The 20,068-nt window shown below is 54.2% G+C and overlaps 1 protein-coding gene across 1 annotated transcript; it reads right to left on the reverse strand.

The window, feature by feature from the left end:
- Positions 1–1,482: 1,482 nt before the first annotated feature.
- LOC133627585 (histone-lysine N-methyltransferase EHMT1-like) lies at positions 1,483–15,732 on the reverse strand. Its single transcript, XM_062013871.1, has 9 exons — positions 15,449–15,732; positions 6,156–6,323; positions 5,624–5,768; positions 5,075–5,152; positions 4,059–4,174; positions 3,218–3,304; positions 2,665–2,740; positions 1,935–2,110; positions 1,483–1,672 (listed from the first exon to the last, which is right to left on the reverse strand). The coding sequence occupies exons 1-9, from the start codon at positions 15,730–15,732 to the stop codon at positions 1,483–1,485; spliced, it is 1,320 nt and encodes a 439-aa protein (XP_061869855.1).
- Between the last annotated feature and the right edge of the window lie 4,336 nt (positions 15,733–20,068).

A 20,068-nucleotide genomic window follows, 5' to 3' on the forward strand; every position in this document is an offset into this window, starting at 1 on the left:
CCAGGAATGGCAGCGCCAGGCAGCTCAGAAACCCCACCCTGCCTGCCAAAGGCTGACAGCAGCTTCATGCTGGGCAATCTTTCCTCTTCTCAGGCCTCAGTGCTGCTCCCTCCCAGGAAAGGCTCAGGGCTTCAGGCTCAGCCCCACAGCAGAAGAGTGCCTGGGCTGCAAAGCTGCACAGCAGAACGGGGAATCAGGCTCTGCCTTTGCTTTTCAGGCTCTCTCCTCAACACAGCCCTTGAGACAGATGCTGTGCCTCAAGCACATGTCACACCCAGCCACTTGAGCAGTACTGTGCCTGTTTCTTCTCCAGCAAGTGGAGGACAGGAGGGACAATAGAATATGTCAGAGCAAGCTCCTACAGACAACATGTGAAGATTGAGAACTAAATGTTCTTTCAAGCTGGGGCAAGTACTTTTAATTGTAACACAAGAAGGAGCCGTGTTTGAACTTTGAAACAATGCCGGGGAAAAGTGTTTCTGTGACAGAACAAAATATAATGATATAGAATAGAAACAGAAAATCAAACGTGACAAGATGCTTCTCTGATGGCAGCAGGTCCCACACTGATGGAGAGCTGCAGGTCAGGCTGTGGGCTTTTCTCTTCTCTTCTCTTCTCTTCTCTTCTCTTCTCTTCTCTTCTCTTCTCTTCTCTTCTCTTCTCTTCTCTTCTCTTCTCCTCTCCTCTCCTCTCCTCTCTTCTCCTCTCCTCTCCTCTCCTCTCCTCTCCTCTCCTCTCCTCTCCTCTCCTCTCCTCTCCTCTCCTCTCCTCTCCTCTCCTCTCTCCTCTCTCCTCCCCATATCCCCTCCTCTCCCCTCCCCTCCCCTCACCTAATCTTCCTCCTCTACTTCACTCCCCTTGTCTCGTCCCCTTATCCCCTTCCCTTCCCTTCCCTTCCCTTCCCTTCCCTTCTCCCTGTCCTGTCCTCTTCTTCCCTTTCTCTCCCATCTCCTATCCCAATACCCATCCTCTCCTCTCTTTTCTACACCTCTCCTCTCCCCTCCCCTAATTCCCCTCCTCTCCTTCCCCAATTCCCATCTTCTCCTCTCCTCCACTCCCCTGATCCTCTCTTGTCCTCCCCTTTTATCCCACCTCCTCCCCCAATCCCCATACTCTCCTCTCCTCTCCTCTCCTCTCCTCTCCTCTCCTCTCCTCTCCTCTCCTCTCCTAATCCCCTCTTCTGACTTCTGTCTTTTCTCCTCTCTTCTCTCTTCCCTCTTCTCTCTTCTTCTCTCTTCCCTCTTCTTCTCTCTTCTCTCTTCCCTCTTCTCTCTTCTCTCTTCTTCTCTCTTCTCTCTTCTTCTCTCTTCCCTCTTCTCTCTTCTTCTCTCTTCTCTCTTCTCTCTTCTCTCTTCTTCTCTCTTCTCTCCTGCCCACTCTCTTCTCTCTTCTTCTCTCTTCTCTCCTGCCCACAGCCCCTTGCAGTGCCAGGGACAGCTCACCCTCTCCCCGCCAAGCCCAGCACACAGGGTGACACCCACTCAGTGCCTGTGCCGTGGAGCCTTTGCCGCCCAGCTGCTGACAGGGGCCTCCTTTGGCTTCGTGCTGCGGGACAGGGCGCGCGCCTGGCGCTTGGCCAGCGCCCAGCTCGTGTACTTGCACCTGCCAGAGCCGCATTTGCAGCTGAAGGATTTGCCTTTGACGGCCCAGAAATCCTCCTTGTAGTCGAAGCTGCGGGAGAGAGACGGAGCCGGGCTCAGTGCAGAGCAGCAGCACGGGGCAGCCAAAGGGATGGGGCAGCCAGAGCTGCAGGATGGGGGGGCGGCAGCCCGCGGCGCCGCCACCGTTTGGGGCTCGGCAAAGCTTCAGGGGATGGCGAGTGCCGGCGGGGGCACGGCCCCGGGAACACAGCGCTGGAGCCCAGCAGCTCGCAGCAGCCCAGCGCTCGTCCCTCTGCTCTCCATCCTCCCTGTGGCCCAGGGCCGGCACCTACCCAAGCTGCTCTCCAGCTCTGATGTCCCTCGCGCTGAAGAAGACCAGCCTGGGGAAGCGCACGTCCTGATGGGATGTGAAGACCCTGGCAGCGAAGACGTTGGGCTCGCAGTGATGGTTGATGAAGCGGCCGATGTTGCCATAGAAACGCGCATCGATGCAGTACACGTCTCCTGCCTGAAGTGAAACCGTTGCTTCTAAGCTTTAGGTGGCACTTCCCAAAGTGACATTTCTGCTGTGAGACAGCCCGCACAGGGCAGCACAGGCCAGCTCCCAGCACAACAGGCCTCGGCTCCCTGCCAGCCTGACCTGCTGCAGCCCTTGAGAAGGCAGCGGGCTCTGTTCAGTCTCCCAGCTCAGCTCTTTCCCAGGAACTTACAGAGCTGACAGCCCACCCAGCCGACACTGCGTGTCCACACTCGAGGGACAAACCCTGAGCAGCCCAGCTCAGGCTGCCCAAATGGCTTTCACACAAGTCTCTGTCGAGCACCAAACCCGGGGCTGGCAGCACGTGCCGCGGTGGCCCAGCGCTGCTGGGCTGTGGCCCCTGAACCAGCCTCAGCCTCGCCTCACACACACTCTCTCCTAACTAAAAGCCAGGGAGGTCACAGCCCTCCTCTAGAGGGGGATTCAGCTCCTGCTGCACAGCAGGATGGAGGCAAACGGGCTCTTTGCTCTCCTGGAGAGGCCAGAGCCCGGGTTGGCCTCGACACACCCCTCAGACACAGCACCTCATTGTCCAGGTCGAACAGGTAGGTGTCTTCACGGAGCTCTGCCTCGGCATCAGAGATCACCTCACCAACGTACCTGCGGCACACGGGGAAGGCAGCAGTGAGATGCTGGTGCCATCACAGCCCTGGCTTGCAATCTCTCCTTGTAGGAAGAGGGAAGAGAAGGGAAGGGCCCAGGCACAGCAGTTGGCCAAGATCAGCACGTGAGTCCCATTCTCCTCACATTCATGGTCAGGCTCAGGCCCTGGCTCTCCTACACACCACTGCAGGGTCTGTGCTGTTCACAGCCCAAAGCAAGATGCTTGTGTCTGCCCTTCCTGTGTTTCCCCAGCTATTGTGACCAGTTCCATTGTGTAGAAGCTCTGAACTCACCACACTATTGCAACCCAGGAAACCCTTTGCAAACCATTTCACAGAGCCCATGGGCCAGTTTAAAGACTACAACACCTCCTGACTGAGAGCCAGCGCTCGGCTCCGTTCCAACTCGCTGGCAAATTGCAGCAGCCCCCAGGCCCTTGGACAGGGATGAGTGGGCCAGAGCTGAATCACTCACTCGCATACAAAGGTTCCTGCTGGAATGTCCTCCATGGTTCTCACGCCCCAGCCCATCTCTCGTGTGCGGAACAGCTGTAGCTGAACACTGCAAAAGAGCAAAGGAAACATGCTGATGGCAGCCCCCTGCAGGAAGACAACAGCTTGTCCCAGAGATGGGAGCAAAAAGGCAGCAACCTCCCATCACCACACAGACAAGAGCATTTCCATCCCCAGCCCTGACAGAGCTCACTCCAGCACCGCTCTGGGCACAGAATCACGGAATGCCACAGCAGTGGGGGCCTGGAAAGGAGCTCCAGAGATCATCCAGCACAACCCCCTGCTAAAGCTGAAGGTGCTCCCTGGGGCTGGGCACGTGGGACACCAGAATCCCACCCTCAGCAGTTCCCTTCCATGTGCACAGGCAGCACTCAGGGGAAGGCAGGGAAGGGCCACGGCGACTGAAGGCAGCAGAGCTCTGCAGGATGCAGGGGGAAGGCAAGGAGCTTGCCCTTGGCAAGTCACAACACCTTGAGATAAGTGCTCTGATCCTTTAGCCCTCTGCTAGGGCCAGCTCCGTCATCTCCAGCTCCCTGGCTGAAACACAAGGAAGAAACGCTGCAGCTGCAAACTTGTTGGGGTAAGAGCTGCTTGTGTGTGGCATTTTACTGAGGGAGTGTATGGGCAGAGAAAGAATCCTATGAGTCACCCTGCCTCCTGCTCAGCCAGCACTGGAGTTCAGGGCAGGATGAATGATCTCCAGGGCTGGGGAAAGCTCCCTCTGGGCTCTGTGGTTTACGGCAGGCCCAGAGGGGTTAGTGTTGGTCTTGCCAGGGGAAGCTGCGCTTGGCCCCTCCTCTCACCGGGGCCCGTTCTGCACCACGCGGTTCCTGCAGGTTCGCCAGCACGAGCACATGGGGTTGCACTCGACGATACACGGGGGGTTCCTCTGGTTGAATCCGGGCAGCAGTCGGCCGTCCTGACGTGGAGAGGCATTCAGGACTGGGTTAGTGGCTCTTCCTGTCACCCACTGTGACCAGGGCAAGCAAGAGCACAGATTGCCCAAGTAGAAACACAGCCCAGAGAACCCCAAGGCAGAGCCTCATCCCGACCTCCCTCAAAGCAGCACCAGACCTCAGCTTCTACAGGGGGTTTGGTCTGCCCTGACTGTGGCACACTCCCCACCACCACCCACAGCTGACAACAGCAAGGCACCATCTCCACTTTTGCTGCCTGGCATCACCCTGTGCAGCACCAGAACGCTGTGCATCGTCACCAGGAGCATTCTGCAGTGCTGCAGGGGACAAGCTGATGCTCAGTCTGTCTCTGCAACAAAGCCGACACTTCCCGAGCGCTAGCCCAGTGCTCCCAAGCTCTGGGAACCACATTCTCTTCCCAAACAACATTCCCCAAAGCTCCAAAAGCACTTACCCAAACCCAACCAGGCTTCTGGCAATACTGCAGTTAAGACACCTTTCCTTTGCCCTCATCCCCAAGGATCACAACAAAGTGAAGCAGGCAGAATGCCTCTCTGCTCTCCTCTCCCCTGGTTTACATATGGCAGCATTTGCTGTGTGCTTCACAAACGGAAGCTGATTTCACAGAAGGGTTGTTACATGCTCTCTAGCACGTGGCCATCACTGATGGCTGGGTTCCCATGGCAGTAACACTCTCCAATAACAAGGAGCAGCTTCCCCGAGTTCACATCTTGTTCTTGCCACACACCCCTCCGAGCTGAGACTGCAACTTGAGGCATTTTCCAACAGGGAGAGATTTGCTGTGCCAGGAGCTGTTTGGAAGGCGCACTTATCCAGCCCCAAGGCCGCGAGTGGCAGCTCCAAGCGCTGCTCTGACCCAAGAGACGCTTCTGTGTCCTCACCTGCCGGTACCAGCAGCGCCCGCTGAGCTGCCCACACACGCAGGTGCTGGAGGAGCAGTCGTCCGCACACGCGCAGCGCTGCAACAGGAGACAAGGGCTCAGACAGGCTCACCCTCACCCGACACTTCCTCACCTCTGCTCTCACAGCCCTCAGCCCTTGGAGGACTTTGGTATCACAGTGGAGACCTCGGCCGGACGCTGCGCTCAGAGGGCGACAGCACGAGGAGGGGCCCCAAACAACTCGCTGGCTCTCCAGACACAGAACAGAGCAGAAGGCTGAACAGGAGCCACAGCAGCCAGCGCCACATGTCTGATGCTACAGCACACGGCTGAGCTCAGAGCATGGCTCAGGGCTCGGAAACAAAGACCAGCAGAACCCGTCTCCTACGGCAAGAGCTGGGCTACGGCCCCAGCTGCAATTTGCTGGCAACGTTGGGATCAGACAATCCCATCTGGAATGGAAACCCCACTCTGAGCTGCAGTGCACTGCAGCACCTCTGAATGCACAGCCCAGGACAGGACAACACGCAGGACACACAGCAGCCTCACCTGTAAATGAGTGACGTTGCTGTCAACGGCCACTGCGGAGGTGAAGCAGCTCTTCACGATGTATTTGAAGTCGCTGGGACACGGCTCACTGTCCACAGCATTGACACAGGGAATCGGGACCCGCTCGTAACCCCGGGAGATGTCTCTGCCAGTGGCACAAAGAGAAGTGTCACACAAGGAAAGCTCCCCAGAGCCATGGGCCCCTCCAGTGCCATCCTGGCCCAGCGTTACTGCCTGGGATCACGGAGCAGTCAAAGCCTGAAAGCCATTCAGGACACAACAGGGTTCCTTTGTCCCCACCCTGCCTTACAGATCGTTCTGTGTGCTCGGGAATATTCCCATTTGGAGCAGGACCTCACAAGCCACGCTCTGAATCAACAGGTGCTGAGGTCTTGCAAAGCACAAACTGCCCTCCACAGCCCTGTCAAAATCTGAGCAAGCACTTGAAGTGCTGTCTTAAGCCAGGCTCCCAGCCTCCCCCGTGCAAGGGCTCTGTTTCGTGACCCACAAGCAAAGCCAGACATCTTCTCACCTGCTCAGCACCTTCTCTGTCTGGGTAGGCCTCTCATTAGATGTTTCTTCAAGAGTCTTCTTTGTCTCCAGGGCCACCCAGACCTCAGAGCTCAGGCCAGTGCACTGGGCTGGAGTCTCACTCTCCATGTTCTTTAAATTGACATCCGAGCTAACAGAATCAAAGAGACTGCAAACGAGCAAGAGAGAAGCAGCATTCCCCATGAGAAAGCATGCAAGAGGAACATCAGCTGAATCCCATCCTCCAGCCAGCCCTTCAGCAACAAGGAAGAGGCTGCAGCACTATATAATCACAGGCAAAGAGGTGGGCTGGAAAGAGCAGGCTGCAAAGAGAAGCGGCCCATGGGAAGCTGCTGTTGGACTTGGCCCTTGTTCATACTCACCAGCCTTTGGGGAGTGCACATGGGGCTTTATTCGGAGCAGCCATGAAGGAAAAGAAAAGCCCTGGTACCTTCTTATTCCCTGCTAGCTTGGGGGAAAAAACAGCTTGAATGAAGGATGCCTGAGGCCCTTCTGCTGGGAAGCCCAGGCTGAGCACAGCCCCTCAAACCCTCTGCCCAAGCCTCCAGCAACACTCCACCGTTTCTTATCGTTCTGACAGCAGCAGCTCAGGGGTCAGAGCCACTGCCCCCAGGAGCAGGACAACGAAGAAACAAGCCTCCCAGCCCAGCTTGGGTTTGTGCTTCAACGCCAAAGGCAGGACAGAGTTTCTCCTGAGCTTGCCAGCCAGCAGCCAGCTAGAAAGGAGGGACAAGGGGAAGGCAGAGAAACAAAACAATCGGCATCAACACAGGAGGTGTGACAGATGTGAACAAACATGCTGGAAAAGGCCAGAAGCTGAGCTCCCCTAGCCCAGGCAGGCAGGAAACACAGTCTTGGCTAGAGCCAAGGGGTGAAACACCAAAGACAAAGGGATACTGCCATGGCTGGATGAAGAAACAGAAAGAAGAGGGAAGGAAAGCCAGTGTCTCTCGCCCATCTCACACCTAAGCCAGAGAAGCTAAACCTTGACTTGGAAAGAAGGAACCAACACCTTCCATGTAGAGCCTCCAGAAGAGTTCAGCCAAAGGACATTCTTACCCAAGCACCAGACATCACTATGAACCACCAAAGCCCCTCACAGAAGCCCCTCAGAGAATGAAACCGCACGTGTGACGATGGCGTCAAGATGACAAGTAGGTCTGGGAAATGGAGCAAATCTGTGTCCCTATTGCAGGCAGGTTGGTCCATCTGTATGGAACAGGAGGGGCCATCCCCCAGTGGCCTGGGCCCAAACACAGCACTGCCTGCTGGTCAACGCTCAGTGCTGTGGAGAACTTTCCTCCTGATTTCAGTGACACCTGCTGGTGACCCAGGTGGGTCTGAAGTGAGCACAGAAAGCTCAGGGGGCTGCCCAAACCCAGAGAAGCTACATCTCAGCTTTCTCTAGGTGAAGTACATTTGCTGGCAGCTGGAGAGACCCCTCAGTCCTTTTCTTCCTTTTCAGAGCCCAGGACAAGTAGGACACTTTCCAGAGCTGCTTCAACTGGTGCCTGGGTCAGGCTTTGGAAAACAGAACCATTCAAAATACACAACAGTGTGGATCTTCTGCCAAAGAAGGAAAGGCAATAGATTTGAAACACAGATACACTTCAGTGAAGTCAAAACACAGACCAATCTATTTTACAGCCTTTGCTAAGAACTTGCCCCAGAAAGGAGCTGCAGTGTCCTGTGATTACAGTGGGATGCTCCTGTGCTACAGGAAACCCAGGAGCGTAGGGCAAGTCATAAAAGCCACCAGAACAAGACCGGATGAGACAGGTCAGAGCACTGTCCCACGCAGGGATGGCTCCATTTGTCTTCTCCTCTGTGTTTTCACCCTCCCTTTACACCTGTGCCCAGTGGTGTAAGTCAGCAGCTACAGCCAGGTACTGCATGAATGTCCTTGTCACTGAGCACACCTGGCAGCATCAACTCACTGCACTGGTATTCCATCCCTAGCAACAGAAGGAAGGGATGGCTTTCACTCCTGAAGCCCTCCTGTCTTCACAGCCTCTGCCCCAGCTCACCCTGTGCCTGCTGAGCTCTTCTCCATGTCAGCCATTCTCTGCTTTAAGCCTCTGCTTTTTTTCCTGGGCACCAGGCTGGAGCTTCCCATTCTCCGTCTTTTCCTCTCAGACACTGCAGCAGCTGGAAAACAGAAGAAAAACAAACCCCAAGTTTGCTCAGCAATGGCAAGATGAAGAGCTGCAGAGGAGAGGCTGTCCTGGGGGGAATCACATTGGAGGGCACGATCTGAGAATACCGCTTCCCACTCCAACAAGCTGATTGACAAGTCAACCAAAAGGTGACACACACCCCCATGCCAACACACCAAGAGCTTTCTGTCAGTGCAGAACCCACTGCAACCCTGAGAATCCTCCACAGACTCCTTCTGGCCCCTACACCATCACACACAGGATCAACTCCTTCCATTACCCGTGTTTGGCAGCGCTGCTGATGCCGCGGGAAGCTGAACAGAAGCCAACTCACTCCAACAGATACTGACAGGCCACTGGCAGAGAAGTGGCTGCACAAAATGACATCTGTCCAACCAGGTCCGTGGCAGCAGCCCTGCTGACACCAGCAGGAAAGGAAACCCTGGAGAGATTCAGTGAGCAAAAGGTGCCAGGAGAGATTTCAGTCCCTGCTAACCTGCCTCACCCCCCACTCAACCACACAGACACACGTTTGGGAGGTGGGTGCTGTGAGGGATTTTAACTCTGTCCTTTTTTACCTGTCTGGGACTTCAGGGGGGCCACATAGCTCTGGTTCCCAGGCCCTGACTGCTGAAGGCCTGGCAGACAGGGCAATGGCACTGGCCTCCCAACCTCCAGGATGATTTTGCTGCATTCCTCCTGAGATTCCTTTGGTGTGGAGTCTTGACTTGCATTCTGGAAAACAACCTGCAGTTACATTGAGCTTCTGCATTGAAACACAATCAGCAACGAGATGCAATGCCTTTCTCTCAACTATAATGACTTCCATGGAAGACAGCACCACACATTCAAAGCAAAAGCACACAGACCCTCCTCTGGCACAGAACTTTGCCAAACAACTCCAAGAGACTCCAGCCTGTTGCCCCTTCCCTGGCTGAAGGCTCCTGCCTTGGAGGGTGAGTGGCCACCTCACAGAAGCAGACTGGCAGGTCCAGAGTAGCCACAGATCATGAAAAGGATCAGACAGTATTGACACAGGCATTTGTTTGGCTCCGGAGAAGGCAAACAAGTGCATCAAAGACAGCTGTTCCCTGACACGTGCCTCGAGCGCGGCTGTCACGTCCAGCACGTGTGACACCAGCCCTGCAGACACGTTGCAGAAGAGCAGGCAGCAATGGGAAGGGATCCTTCCTCTGGGGCAGCATTTGCCACAGCCCAGGCTGACCAAAGGCTGCCCACTCTAAGCTGGGCTTCCAGTGTGACTTGATGCCAATTGCACCCATTTGTGGGCAGTCACATTCTCTAAGAGCAGATTGTCCTTAAGGGCAGATGTTCCTCAACCAAGCTGCAAGCCTGTGAAGGGCTTTCTGAACCAGCATCCTTCAGAGGTGTGGACTCTGCCAGGTCAGGGGCACAGATACCCCTCTTGGCTCCTGTCCCCTCTGCAGCGAATCCTCTGCACAAGAAGTCCGGTGCCACTCTATGGCCTTGCCGCTCCTGAAGGAGATTTCCCACAGGAGATATTGAACTGCAGCCAAGCTCACACACACACGGAATTCACAGCTTTCAGTCAGTCCCTGCACATATGGGACCCATGGATGGGTGACCTTTGAAGTTCAGGCAAGCTGACAGTCAGAGGGACAGCTCTATTGCACTAGACCCCGTACTCTTTCTTTCTCTCTTTCTCCCCATGGAGACAATAACCTCACCAACATCCCCATTAGGACCTGCCCTTGGGGTTGATGTTTCTGCCTATGAGAGGGTTGGAGCTTGCTGAGCAACCCCAGATGCTTGCAAACCACCAGCTGCCACCTGCCTGGCTCCAAAAGATGAACACAAGATGCAACAGCAACAGCAACCCCTGTGTGCACACAGAAAGCAAGCACTTCACCAGCCCCAGCATCAGAGACTCAGTTGCAACAGTGCTTAAAGGGGTCATTGGCTCTCACACCCTTCTCCAGGCCACAGCAATTCACAGCTTTGAGACCTTCCTATCATATCACTGCTGTGCTGCAACACCTGGGGGACAGCTGAGCATCACTTGCCAGGAGCTTGTCCATAATACACCGGTAGCTGACAGCAATCCACTGCATCAACCCTGAAAGACACCTTTCTCTTCACCTCACTCCAACATCAACACACCAGGTGACCTCACGTCTCCTTTTCACTCCTAAACAAAAACACAGAGCTCTGTTCTAGTCAGGGATGGCAAATCCACCAGTGAAGGTCTCGGAACAAGTTGCATTACTGTGGGCAACAGACACAGAGAGAGAACATGATCTGGTTTGCCACTGTAATGATAGAGCAATGCAAGTTGCCTGACATCTCAGCTTCTTGAATGCAAGCAAGTTGCTGACATCTCAGCTTCTTGACAGCTTCCAAGCTTAGGAGAAGCCTCAAGTTCACGTGTCATTCTTAATCTCCTTGGTGCAACTCAGAAGAAGTCTGCTTTGTTTCACAAGCAGCTCTGGCTTTCAGCAGACAGATGATGAGCAATAGAGCCAAGAGAGAAAGGCCCTTTAGTGTCTCTCATGGATCTGTTGCACAAGGTATGTTATCAATTATGTATTTAGACCAACACGGAGGAAGAGAGCTGAGGGTGGCCTTGAGACTCTGTTTTAACACCTCTGTCCCTCTGCAGGAAGAGAAAACATTGCAGGAAGGACGTGGACGCTGAAAAGCCACCATTGCTAACGCTGAAGTCAAGGTCCAAAGAGCTCGGGAGGCAATGCCTAACCCCACCCCCAGCCTGGTGACGGATATCCCCAGCAGCCAGTGTGGCTGCAGCTGCTGCTGCTGCAGGTGCTCTGGGCTCTCCTGGAGTGCATGAGAGGGATGCTTTGCTGCAGACTCTGTGTAAAGTCATTTGCTTCCATATGGCTTTGCTTCCCAGGCTCAGCATGGCCTTCAGAAATGCCCCTTTCTGCTCTCCTATGGAATGCACTGTATCTCAGCTGGGTCTGGCTGGCCACCAGCTTCACTGACCTCACAGGAAACGTTGGGGTCACCATCTACTTCTGCTTTTCCTTCCTCCACTTGCTGTTCTGCAGCACTTGCATCTTCAGCTGTGACATGAAACCCTGCAGAAGGAGGGAGCAGAAGGAGGATGAGAGGAGAAAGTGCAAGTTCCTGGCAGGACCTGGGCACCTGTGCAGAAAGGAGCACAGGCCAGACCAGGTTTGCTGCCAGGACTTGTGTTCTCAGGGAGACCCATGCTGGAGCAGTCTGCTCCTGAAGGACAGTTTCCCCCGTGGAGGACCCACGCTGGGGGCTGTACCCTGTGGGAAGGAGCCCTGTGGGAGCAGCTCATGAAGAACTGTTGCCCATGGGAAGGAGCCACGCTGGAGAAGGTCCTGGAGGACTGTCTCCCGTGGGAGGGACCCCACACTGTGGTAGGGGGAAGGGTGAGGAGGCCTCCCCCTGAGAAGAAGCAGGGGCAACATCCATCTGTAACGAACTGACCCCAACCCCCACCCCCATCCCCTGGGCTGTTGGACAGGGAGGAGTGGGAGTCCTGGACAGAAGGACTCCCCCCGGGTCAGGGACGTGTTTTAGGATTCAGGTTTTACTTCCCATTTTCCTTGCTGTGTTCTGATTATTCATTAATAAATCAAACCATTTCTCCCCAAGTTGAAGCTGCTTGGGGTGATCTCCCTGTCCTTATGTTCTGTCGGGAACCTCTTGATACATTTCTCTCTCTCCTGTCCAGTGTAGGAGGAGAATGATAAAACGACTTGGTGGGCACTTGGCACCCAGCCAGGGCTAAACCACCAACAGCACTTTGAAAGCCATTCTAGACTAAAACAACCACAGGGCTCAAACACAGCAAGATTCCTGCAGACTGCCCAGAAGCTCACACGTGGGGAGAACAGCAGCTTCTTTTCCGAACTCCCTTCCACACATTTCCATGCTCCCCCAGCAATCAATCTTTCCCAGCACACATTGCAGACCTGAGATGGACCACAGCCAAGTCTGAACACCATGGACTCACAGAAAGGTTTCTGACATGACCCCACACTGTAGCAGGGGGAAGGGTGAGGAGGCCTCCCCCTGAGAAGAAGCAGTGGCAACGTCCATCTGTAACGAACTGACCCCAACCCCCATCCCCCATCCCCTGGGCTGCTGGACTGGGAGGAGTGGTTGTCCTGGGAAGAAGGGCCTTGAAGCTCACACATGGGGAGAACAGCAGATTCCTTTCTGAGCTCCCTTCCCAACATTTCCATGCTCCCCCATCAATCAATGCCAGCAGGCACTGCAGACCTGAGATGAAACCCAGTCCAGAATGAACGCCGTGCACTCGCAGGAAGGTTTCTGACATGACAACCCATCAGCTCCCCAGGCCAGCAGCAGTGACAACACCTCACTGGCACCATCAGCCAGGTGGTGCCATGGACCTGCTCTTAGGGACTCCCACTGTGCTTTCCCTCCAGAGGCCAGAGAGGAAAAGCATCCCAGGCACGGCCAATCAGAGCTGTGCCCCAGGGGGCCGGCAGAGCAGGTAGGGCCGATGGCCAGGAGCTCCAGGAGGGGCGACTCTCACTTACAGCACCGGGAAAGCTCCCGCCGCAGAGCGGAGGAGAGCTCAGCCAGCCAGGACAGCATGTCGGGACCCCTCGGCAGGGCGGCGCGGGGCAGCGCAGGGACCTCTCGCTCTCTTACAGCGCTCGGACGCTCCGCAGGAGCCGCGGCAGCAGCCCCCGGACGAGCGGCCGCAACTCGCCGTTGGGGCGGCAACTGCCAGCGGGCGCCGGCGAGCGCGGGCACAGCGGCCCCAGGGACAGCTCCGGCTGCCGCCCGTCCCGCGCCGCCCCCGCAGCGCAGCGCAGCGCCGCTCGCACGCCTCACACCTTTCCTGCAGCAAAGACACCGCGGGCACCTGTGCTCACACTGTCACCACGCACCCAAAGAGCAACTTAATTCCTTCTGGCTTGAAAATCAGTCCCAGACTGTGACTATTACGGCTCCCATTGCCCAGGGACAGCATGACCCTAATGCTCCTCAGGAGCTGATAAAGATGAGTCCACTGGTGCTTCTGGAAAACTACAGAGCAGGAGAAACTCTCAGCAATGTCACAGAGTGTGAACAATGATAGGAAAAGCCACCTTTAGAGCAGGAGAGGAAACAGCCAATTGCAGTTGGGAAAGTTCCACTCTGCTGTAAATTAGATATAGATATTAGATATAGATATTAGATTAGATACCAGTCAAGGTATTGAGAAGGGCAAATTCTCTTCCCAGCCCATAAAGCTCAAGTAAAAGCCATAAACCTTCCTGCAGAAGGTGGAGTCCAAATCTCAAATCTTAGCAAAGGCTGTGGGAGCTGACAGCTCTCCTTATCCAGCAAGAGAAAGCTCCCTGGCTTCAGAACGGGATGTTCCTCACACCCTGTGAACCTTTCTCTCCTCCTGGCACTCCAGAGGAGAGGTGCAGAAGGAGTTAGAGCTAGGAGAGGGACACACAGCCCAGTCACGCAGCTCCATGTGGCATGGCACCAGCTCTCTCCATCTCTCTTGCCTCTGAGAACTTGGAGGTACTTCCCACAGGGATTGATCCAAATGACTCTCCTGCAACCACACACTGAAGACTGACATCTGTATGTTGAAGTTGCCTCCACTTCCAGTCTCTGCTGCAGGTTACCTCCCCCTTCCCTCGGGCACTTTCCCCAAGGAAGATCCACATTTCACACACACACACACACAGCTGCTCTCAGAGCAAGCAATGGGGGCTGGCATGGCAAAACTTGCAGTGCTCTGAAGGATTACACTCCATCTTCTGCCTTCTTTAACAACACTCAAAAAGCCAAACTACAACTATCTAACGAGCTCCTAAAGCCCAACCAGCCCTTGCTGTCTGTTGTCAGGGTCATGTTCCACTAGGGACCTGGCTTCAAGTCAAGGGCAAAGGACAGTCCCCATTAACTGCCCTGTGGTCGCTCACCCACACCCCAGCACAGCTACAGGGCTGATGTGCTGAAGAAGAGCAACGTATTTGGCTACCAGCTCTCCAGCAGGGACTGATCCTGACAGCCTTGTTCCTTGCACAGTGCTGATGGCACCAAGCTCAGGATGCTTCTGCTGGAAGCACAGACTTCACCTAACCCTAACCAAGCCCAACCAGGATCCTGACCCTCACACAGACAGAGCCTTAAATATACACACCTTAAGTTATCCTGGAAATGAAACCTCAATAGGGTCTTAAAACCAGCTTAAACCTGAAATCAATCTGACATCACTTAACACTGAACCAGCCCAAAACCCAGCAGTGCTTTAAAAATTGACCATTCATAGTCCTAAATGGGCAGGATTTGAACTCAGCCTAACCTAGCTGAAACCCCAACATCCTAACCTAGTCCTGACCCTACATATACAGCAGTTCAATTCATCCTACACCAGCCCTAATCCCAGGGGGTACAAACCCAGGCCTAACCATAAATAGACAGATTTAACCTCATCCTGACACGGTCAAAACCCCCATGGGACTCCAACTCGGTCCTAACCCTAAACAGACAGGATTTAACCTAAAGCCCAGCAGGGCTCTAAGCCCAGCGCAGCTGTAACGCTCACCCAAGGGGATGCTCAGCAGCCAGGGTTGTGTCTCCACTGAGGCTCAGTCCCAGTTTAGGGAATGTCACAGCCCCAGCTCAGGGCTGATCCTCTCATTTGCTGTGACTCCCTCCTTACCAAGCTGTCTCTCCTCCTCCAAAGGCTCCACCTCTTTCAGGAACTCCTGCCATTGTCACTGCAGCACTGTCCATTGTTCCTGGGACAATGCTGATGCTGATGCTCTGTCCCAGGCAGGCAGCTGCTGGAAGCGGGTGGCTCTGAGGTGAGCAGGGACACTGTGATGCCTGAGGGGGGCTTTGTGGGGATGGGATGATCTTCAGAGGGATGAGGTGCAGCTGGAGGGAAGCCCATAAAGCCAGGTTTGGGGTCAAACCACTTTTCCCACACACTGCTGTCCCAGCCAGACACCCTCTGTTTGAGGCAACACCCGCAGCACCTGAGACATTTCTACAAGCTGGGATGGAGATTCCCAGGGTCAGAAGCACCTTTGCTGCTGCTTGCACAGAAGCACTGAGCCACCTGCCTGCCTGTGAGCCTTTGCAGGGCCCAGCTCACAGCAGCACGGCCTCGGGTCTGCTGCTGCCCTGCACCCTGACACAGGCCGAGACGCCGGGGCTGTGCAGACACCGACCCGCTCTGCGCTGGGGCATCTCCCCCAGGCTGCTCAGAAGGGGCTCCACACGAGCCAGGCGTCCTGAGAGCTTCAGCCAGAGTGTCACCACCACCTCCAAAGCACCAGTGAACATCTGGTACTTGGCCAACTCCTTGGGGCTGCAGAGCTTGCTGATCAAGAGCTCCAGCTCCTCCCCAAGAGCATGACTCCTCTTCATTTTGTCCATCAGGCTCTCCCTGGCTTCCTTCAGGATCTCCAGCTTGTGGGTCAGGCTCCAATGAGCTCAGCCCGTTGGAAGGGAAACATTGCCAGAGTGCTCATCACCACCATCACCCGGGTCACAGGGATGTCAGCAAGAAGCTGATATGGCCACAGGGCCTGAGGAGCAGGGTCACGTCAGCAACAGCTGACAAAGAAAACATTGAGGAGGAAACAGAAAACTCCACGTGCAGGTGACAAACTGAGCACCTGATCAGATTGCATGAAGAGGTGTTTGCTCTACCAGCAATGAACATTTAGGGAAGAGATGTTTGGTTTGTTGGGCCGTATTCTGACCCCCCCATTTCTAGAAAGTGTCTGAGGAACAAGAGCTACAGCCACATCTCCTGCACGGCCCCCACTCCCTGCCCCAGCCTGACATTGCCTGCTTGGATGTGACCCAGCAGTAACCTGCAGAGGCTTTCAGGAGGACTGAGCTGCTGAGAGGTGGCTGTTGTTCCTCCCTGCTCCGGGAGCTTTGCTCAAGGTGCAGACCTGCCCTCCAACCCTGCTGGGAGGGATGGAGCTTTCTGCTGCAGGCGTGGGAGCTGGGACTCACTTTGTGTTCATTCAGGGGTGACTCTCCTGTCATCCCAGATGCTCCTTTGCATATTTACAAGGGAAGGGAACTTGGTTTATGCCAAGGACCTCTCAGAGCAGCTGCCTTCTCAGACAAGACCTCTGCAAGTGTTCTTTCACACAGATCATCAACATGACAGGCAGACCTTGCTGCCTGGGCCACATCACTCCCCTTTTTGTCTGGGTTTCCATGCAAAGGGAACCTTGGGGGCCTGGCACATGTCCTCCAGGGGAGACTCCCATCTCCTGGCAAGGCTGTTAGAGGCCTGAAGCACATGCTGCAAGGAAAGGCTGTGGGACCAGGGACTGTTCAGCCGACAGAAGACTGAGGGGAGATCTCATCAGCACTTACCAGGATTTCAAAGCTGGATGTCAAGAGGATGGGATGGCACTTTTTTCTGCTGTCTCCAGTGACAGGACAAGGGGTAATGGACAAAAGCTGGAACACAAATAGTTCTACATAAACACAAGGAAAAGCTTTTGAGTGTGAGGTGAGGGAGCAGCTCTCTCGGCACGGTTCATCACTCCCTGCCTTTCCTGTCAGGATGAGCAGGCAGACAGGGCTGGGGCACCCCAAGCACACACCAAAAGCTACAGACACGGCAGGGGCAGCCATCACCTTTGCAGCAGAGTGCTCTACGGCCAGTGGCTTGGGCCAGAGAATTACAGTAGCAAAGGCTACAGGGAAATGCTTTGGATTAGCAACACACAGGGTGTGTGGGCACTCTCTGTGGACACTCTCTGTGTGCACTGGCTGTGCAGGATCTGAGCAGGGTCACGGCAATACGAGGTGGCAGCCACGTGCATGTCTCTCACCCATTCCAGCAGCACAGGACGACAGCCTCCAAAGACTTGACAGGCTCCTGCCTACACCTCCCATGCTCCACACAACAGGGCTCATCTACTCATTTAGCACTCATGCTCTGTGTTAAAGAGCACTCTGACACAGGTCCCATTCCAGCACTCCTTCCATGAAAGCCTGGTGGGGAGCAGACTTTGCTGAACAGATAAAAGCTGAGAGCAGAAACATTGAGGCCATATGAAAATGAGAGGGCAGCTGTCCCAGTCAGGGCAGCAGGACAAGCTGCAGACTGACACCTCCCTTCTGTGTCATCGTCTGTGTCCTACGATTAGGACTTCTATTACTACACTCTTCTAGTTTTAAAAGCATTTCTCTCTCCCCTGTTGCTGAACAACATATCCTGCCTGCACAAACAACAGCAGTCTAAAGGCCAGCTCACACTTCAGCAAGCTCAAGGACATCTCCTGCTTTCCATCCACACAAATGTGCACTTGCTTTTGGGGAGACACAATCCTCAGCTGGAGAAACCCAGACAGTGGCACTGCAAGGCAGCTTTCCTATAGAACCCTCCAGTTCTGACAGCAGCTGGATGGGAGCTCTTACATTACACCAAACACACTTTGGAAGCCACACAACGGGAAAGTTGCCCCAGAGACATGCTCCAATACATGAGGAAGAGCTGAGTGTGAATCCACGTCTGGATTGAAACAAAGCTCACAGCAGGTCACTGCTCCCAAGGGCTGGGCACAGCCCATCCAGAACCGGGCACGTGCAGACGCTTTCTCTAAATGCTGATGATCCCTCCATTGACACAGGCAACACACAACAACTGCTGCTGGCAGCAGGATGGCAGGAGCCCATCCTGCAGGGACACAGGGGCTGTTACCACACACCTACCTGGCTCCTGTGCTGACCACATGGAAATGAGCTCTCACCACAGGGTATAAGCCAATGCTTTCCCTTCTCAGCACAGCCTGCAACACAAAGACAGTGTTAGCAGAAAGCACAACACCACAAGCAGAAAGCACAACAAACCAACACAGCACTGATGCTGCCCAGGAAGCAGAGAGCACACCATGTGCCAAAGACAGCCAGTGGAAACTCTGTTGTGGTGTACCACTCTCCAGCAGCCTACTTCTGCTTGGAGGGCTGTCTGCCTGTTTCTGGATGCACTGTGGGAAAGACGGAAGAGAGATCTGTGCAGAAAAAGGGGTTTAAAACCTCTCAGCAAGTCCTTGCCTCTTCTGAAAACACTCTCAGTGCTATCAACGGGCCCTGGCCATTCCCCTCCGCCTTACATGCAAGCAAGAAGCTGAGACGTCACTGAAGCAGCCTGAGCCAGTGACCAACCTGTGCCCAAGCCCAGTGTCCAAACAGGACTGAAACACCTCAGAGACGCTGAACACCACAAAGGTTGGGAACTCCAGCACTGGCAGAGCTGCTGGAAAACATCCCTGAGTCTGGCAAAGAAAAGCCTCGGGAAGATCTGTCCCACTTTGGCTTAGTACAAGAAATCTCACCACAAACTGGGATGGATCCAGAATCAATACTCTGGGTGAGACAAAGAAATGTGTCCTGCTGGGAAGATCAAGAGTGACTGGGAAAAACACATCAGGCAACTGTAAGCACGTCCCACCTGAAACAGGGACAAGAGTCTCTCTAGGACACTACCAGAAACTCATATCCAGGAGAAAAGGCCCTGTAGTAGCAGATGGGATTACAAGGCAGTCCTAGAGAGTAAATCCTTCTGGAATAAGCAAGTGAGGCTCATAAACCTCTAGGGCACAGACAGAATGAGTTTGGCAGAAGGATCCAGAGCAGACAGGAGGGTTGGTTCTGTCTTATCAACATGAAAGTGGAAAACAAACACATTTTCTGTTCAGTTTTCCTGAATCTCCTTTTTCACTCTGCTCAGAGAAAGAACACAGGGGCTTTACTTTTGGTAACACCAGGCATCTGGAATCTGGAAGGTCATTGCTCCAACTGCTTCTCTGTTATCAGAATAGGTCCCCAGTAGGAGATCTGCTCTAGAGTGCCTGTTCTTGTCACTTGACAGCACCCAGCCAGCACTGGGGAACTAACAGGAGATATTTCCAGGACTGATGCACTGAACTCACCAAAGGGTTTGGGTTGGGGGTTTTTCTGGGCAAAATTTCCATGGAGAAAAGTCTCAAAACACAAAGAAAGGATTTTCAAATGGGACCATTTAGACATTCACCTGAATGAGACCTGTTCAGCCAACCACAGGGTTTTAGCAAGCACATCGCTACTTGATTCTGCAAGAGTGGTTTCAGAGATACGGCACATTAGAAAAGGTGATTCAGGTCACTAACCAATCCCAATGGAGTCCTAAAAGGCTGATAAAATTACTCACAAATATTACACAGTTGGTTTTCCGTCCTCTGCAATAGGTTTAGCAGCCACTGCCAGGCCAGGCAAAGGTAGAAGAGGCCAGGTTCAGGAGGAGAATAGTTCTGACACTTTGCTGAACCTTCTCTCTTCTCCTGGGGGCTGACACTCCAGAGTAGGGGCATGTCCACGTGCCCAGGAATCACTGGAGGACCTTGTGAAACAGCTTTCACCTAGCAGGGGAGGGAGTGAAGGATGGGGGCAAAAGATAACCATGACATTTCTTACTGGTACCAATTAGAAACCAATTAAAGATCTCCTTTGGGATGGCTGCATTAAAGCTGAAACTTTACCACCCAAGGATTTCTTCCAGGCAAATCTCTCCAGAGTGTGACCAGTTCTGTCAAACAGACACAGGCACCATGTTATTCCAGTTTCAGGTTATATGCCAAAGCCACACTGTAATCAATTGTAACAAAGCCCAGCAGCTCAGGCTGCAAAAGGATACTTGCCCTGATCTCCTGGGAGTGCCACTGGGGAGTTGTCTCAGTGAAATACACATTTCTTGGCTTCC

The sequence above is a fragment of the Colius striatus genome, chromosome 22 (genome assembly GCF_028858725.1).
Source record: "Colius striatus isolate bColStr4 chromosome 22, bColStr4.1.hap1, whole genome shotgun sequence".
Classification (NCBI taxonomy): Eukaryota; Metazoa; Chordata; class Aves; order Coliiformes; family Coliidae; genus Colius; species Colius striatus.

Coding starts and splice junctions, on each gene's coding strand:
- LOC133627585 (XM_062013871.1), bottom strand. CDS start 15,732: ATGGACAAAATGAAGAGGAGTCATGCTCTTGGGGAGGAGCTGGAGCTC. Junction 4,175..5,074: donor GGCGCTGCTGGTACCGGCAG/GTGAGGACACAG, acceptor TCTCCACGTCAG/GACGGCCGACTGCTGCCCGG. Junction 1,673..1,934: donor AGAGCTGGAGAGCAGCTTGG/GTAGGTGCCGGC, acceptor TCTCTCCCGCAG/CTTCGACTACAAGGAGGATT.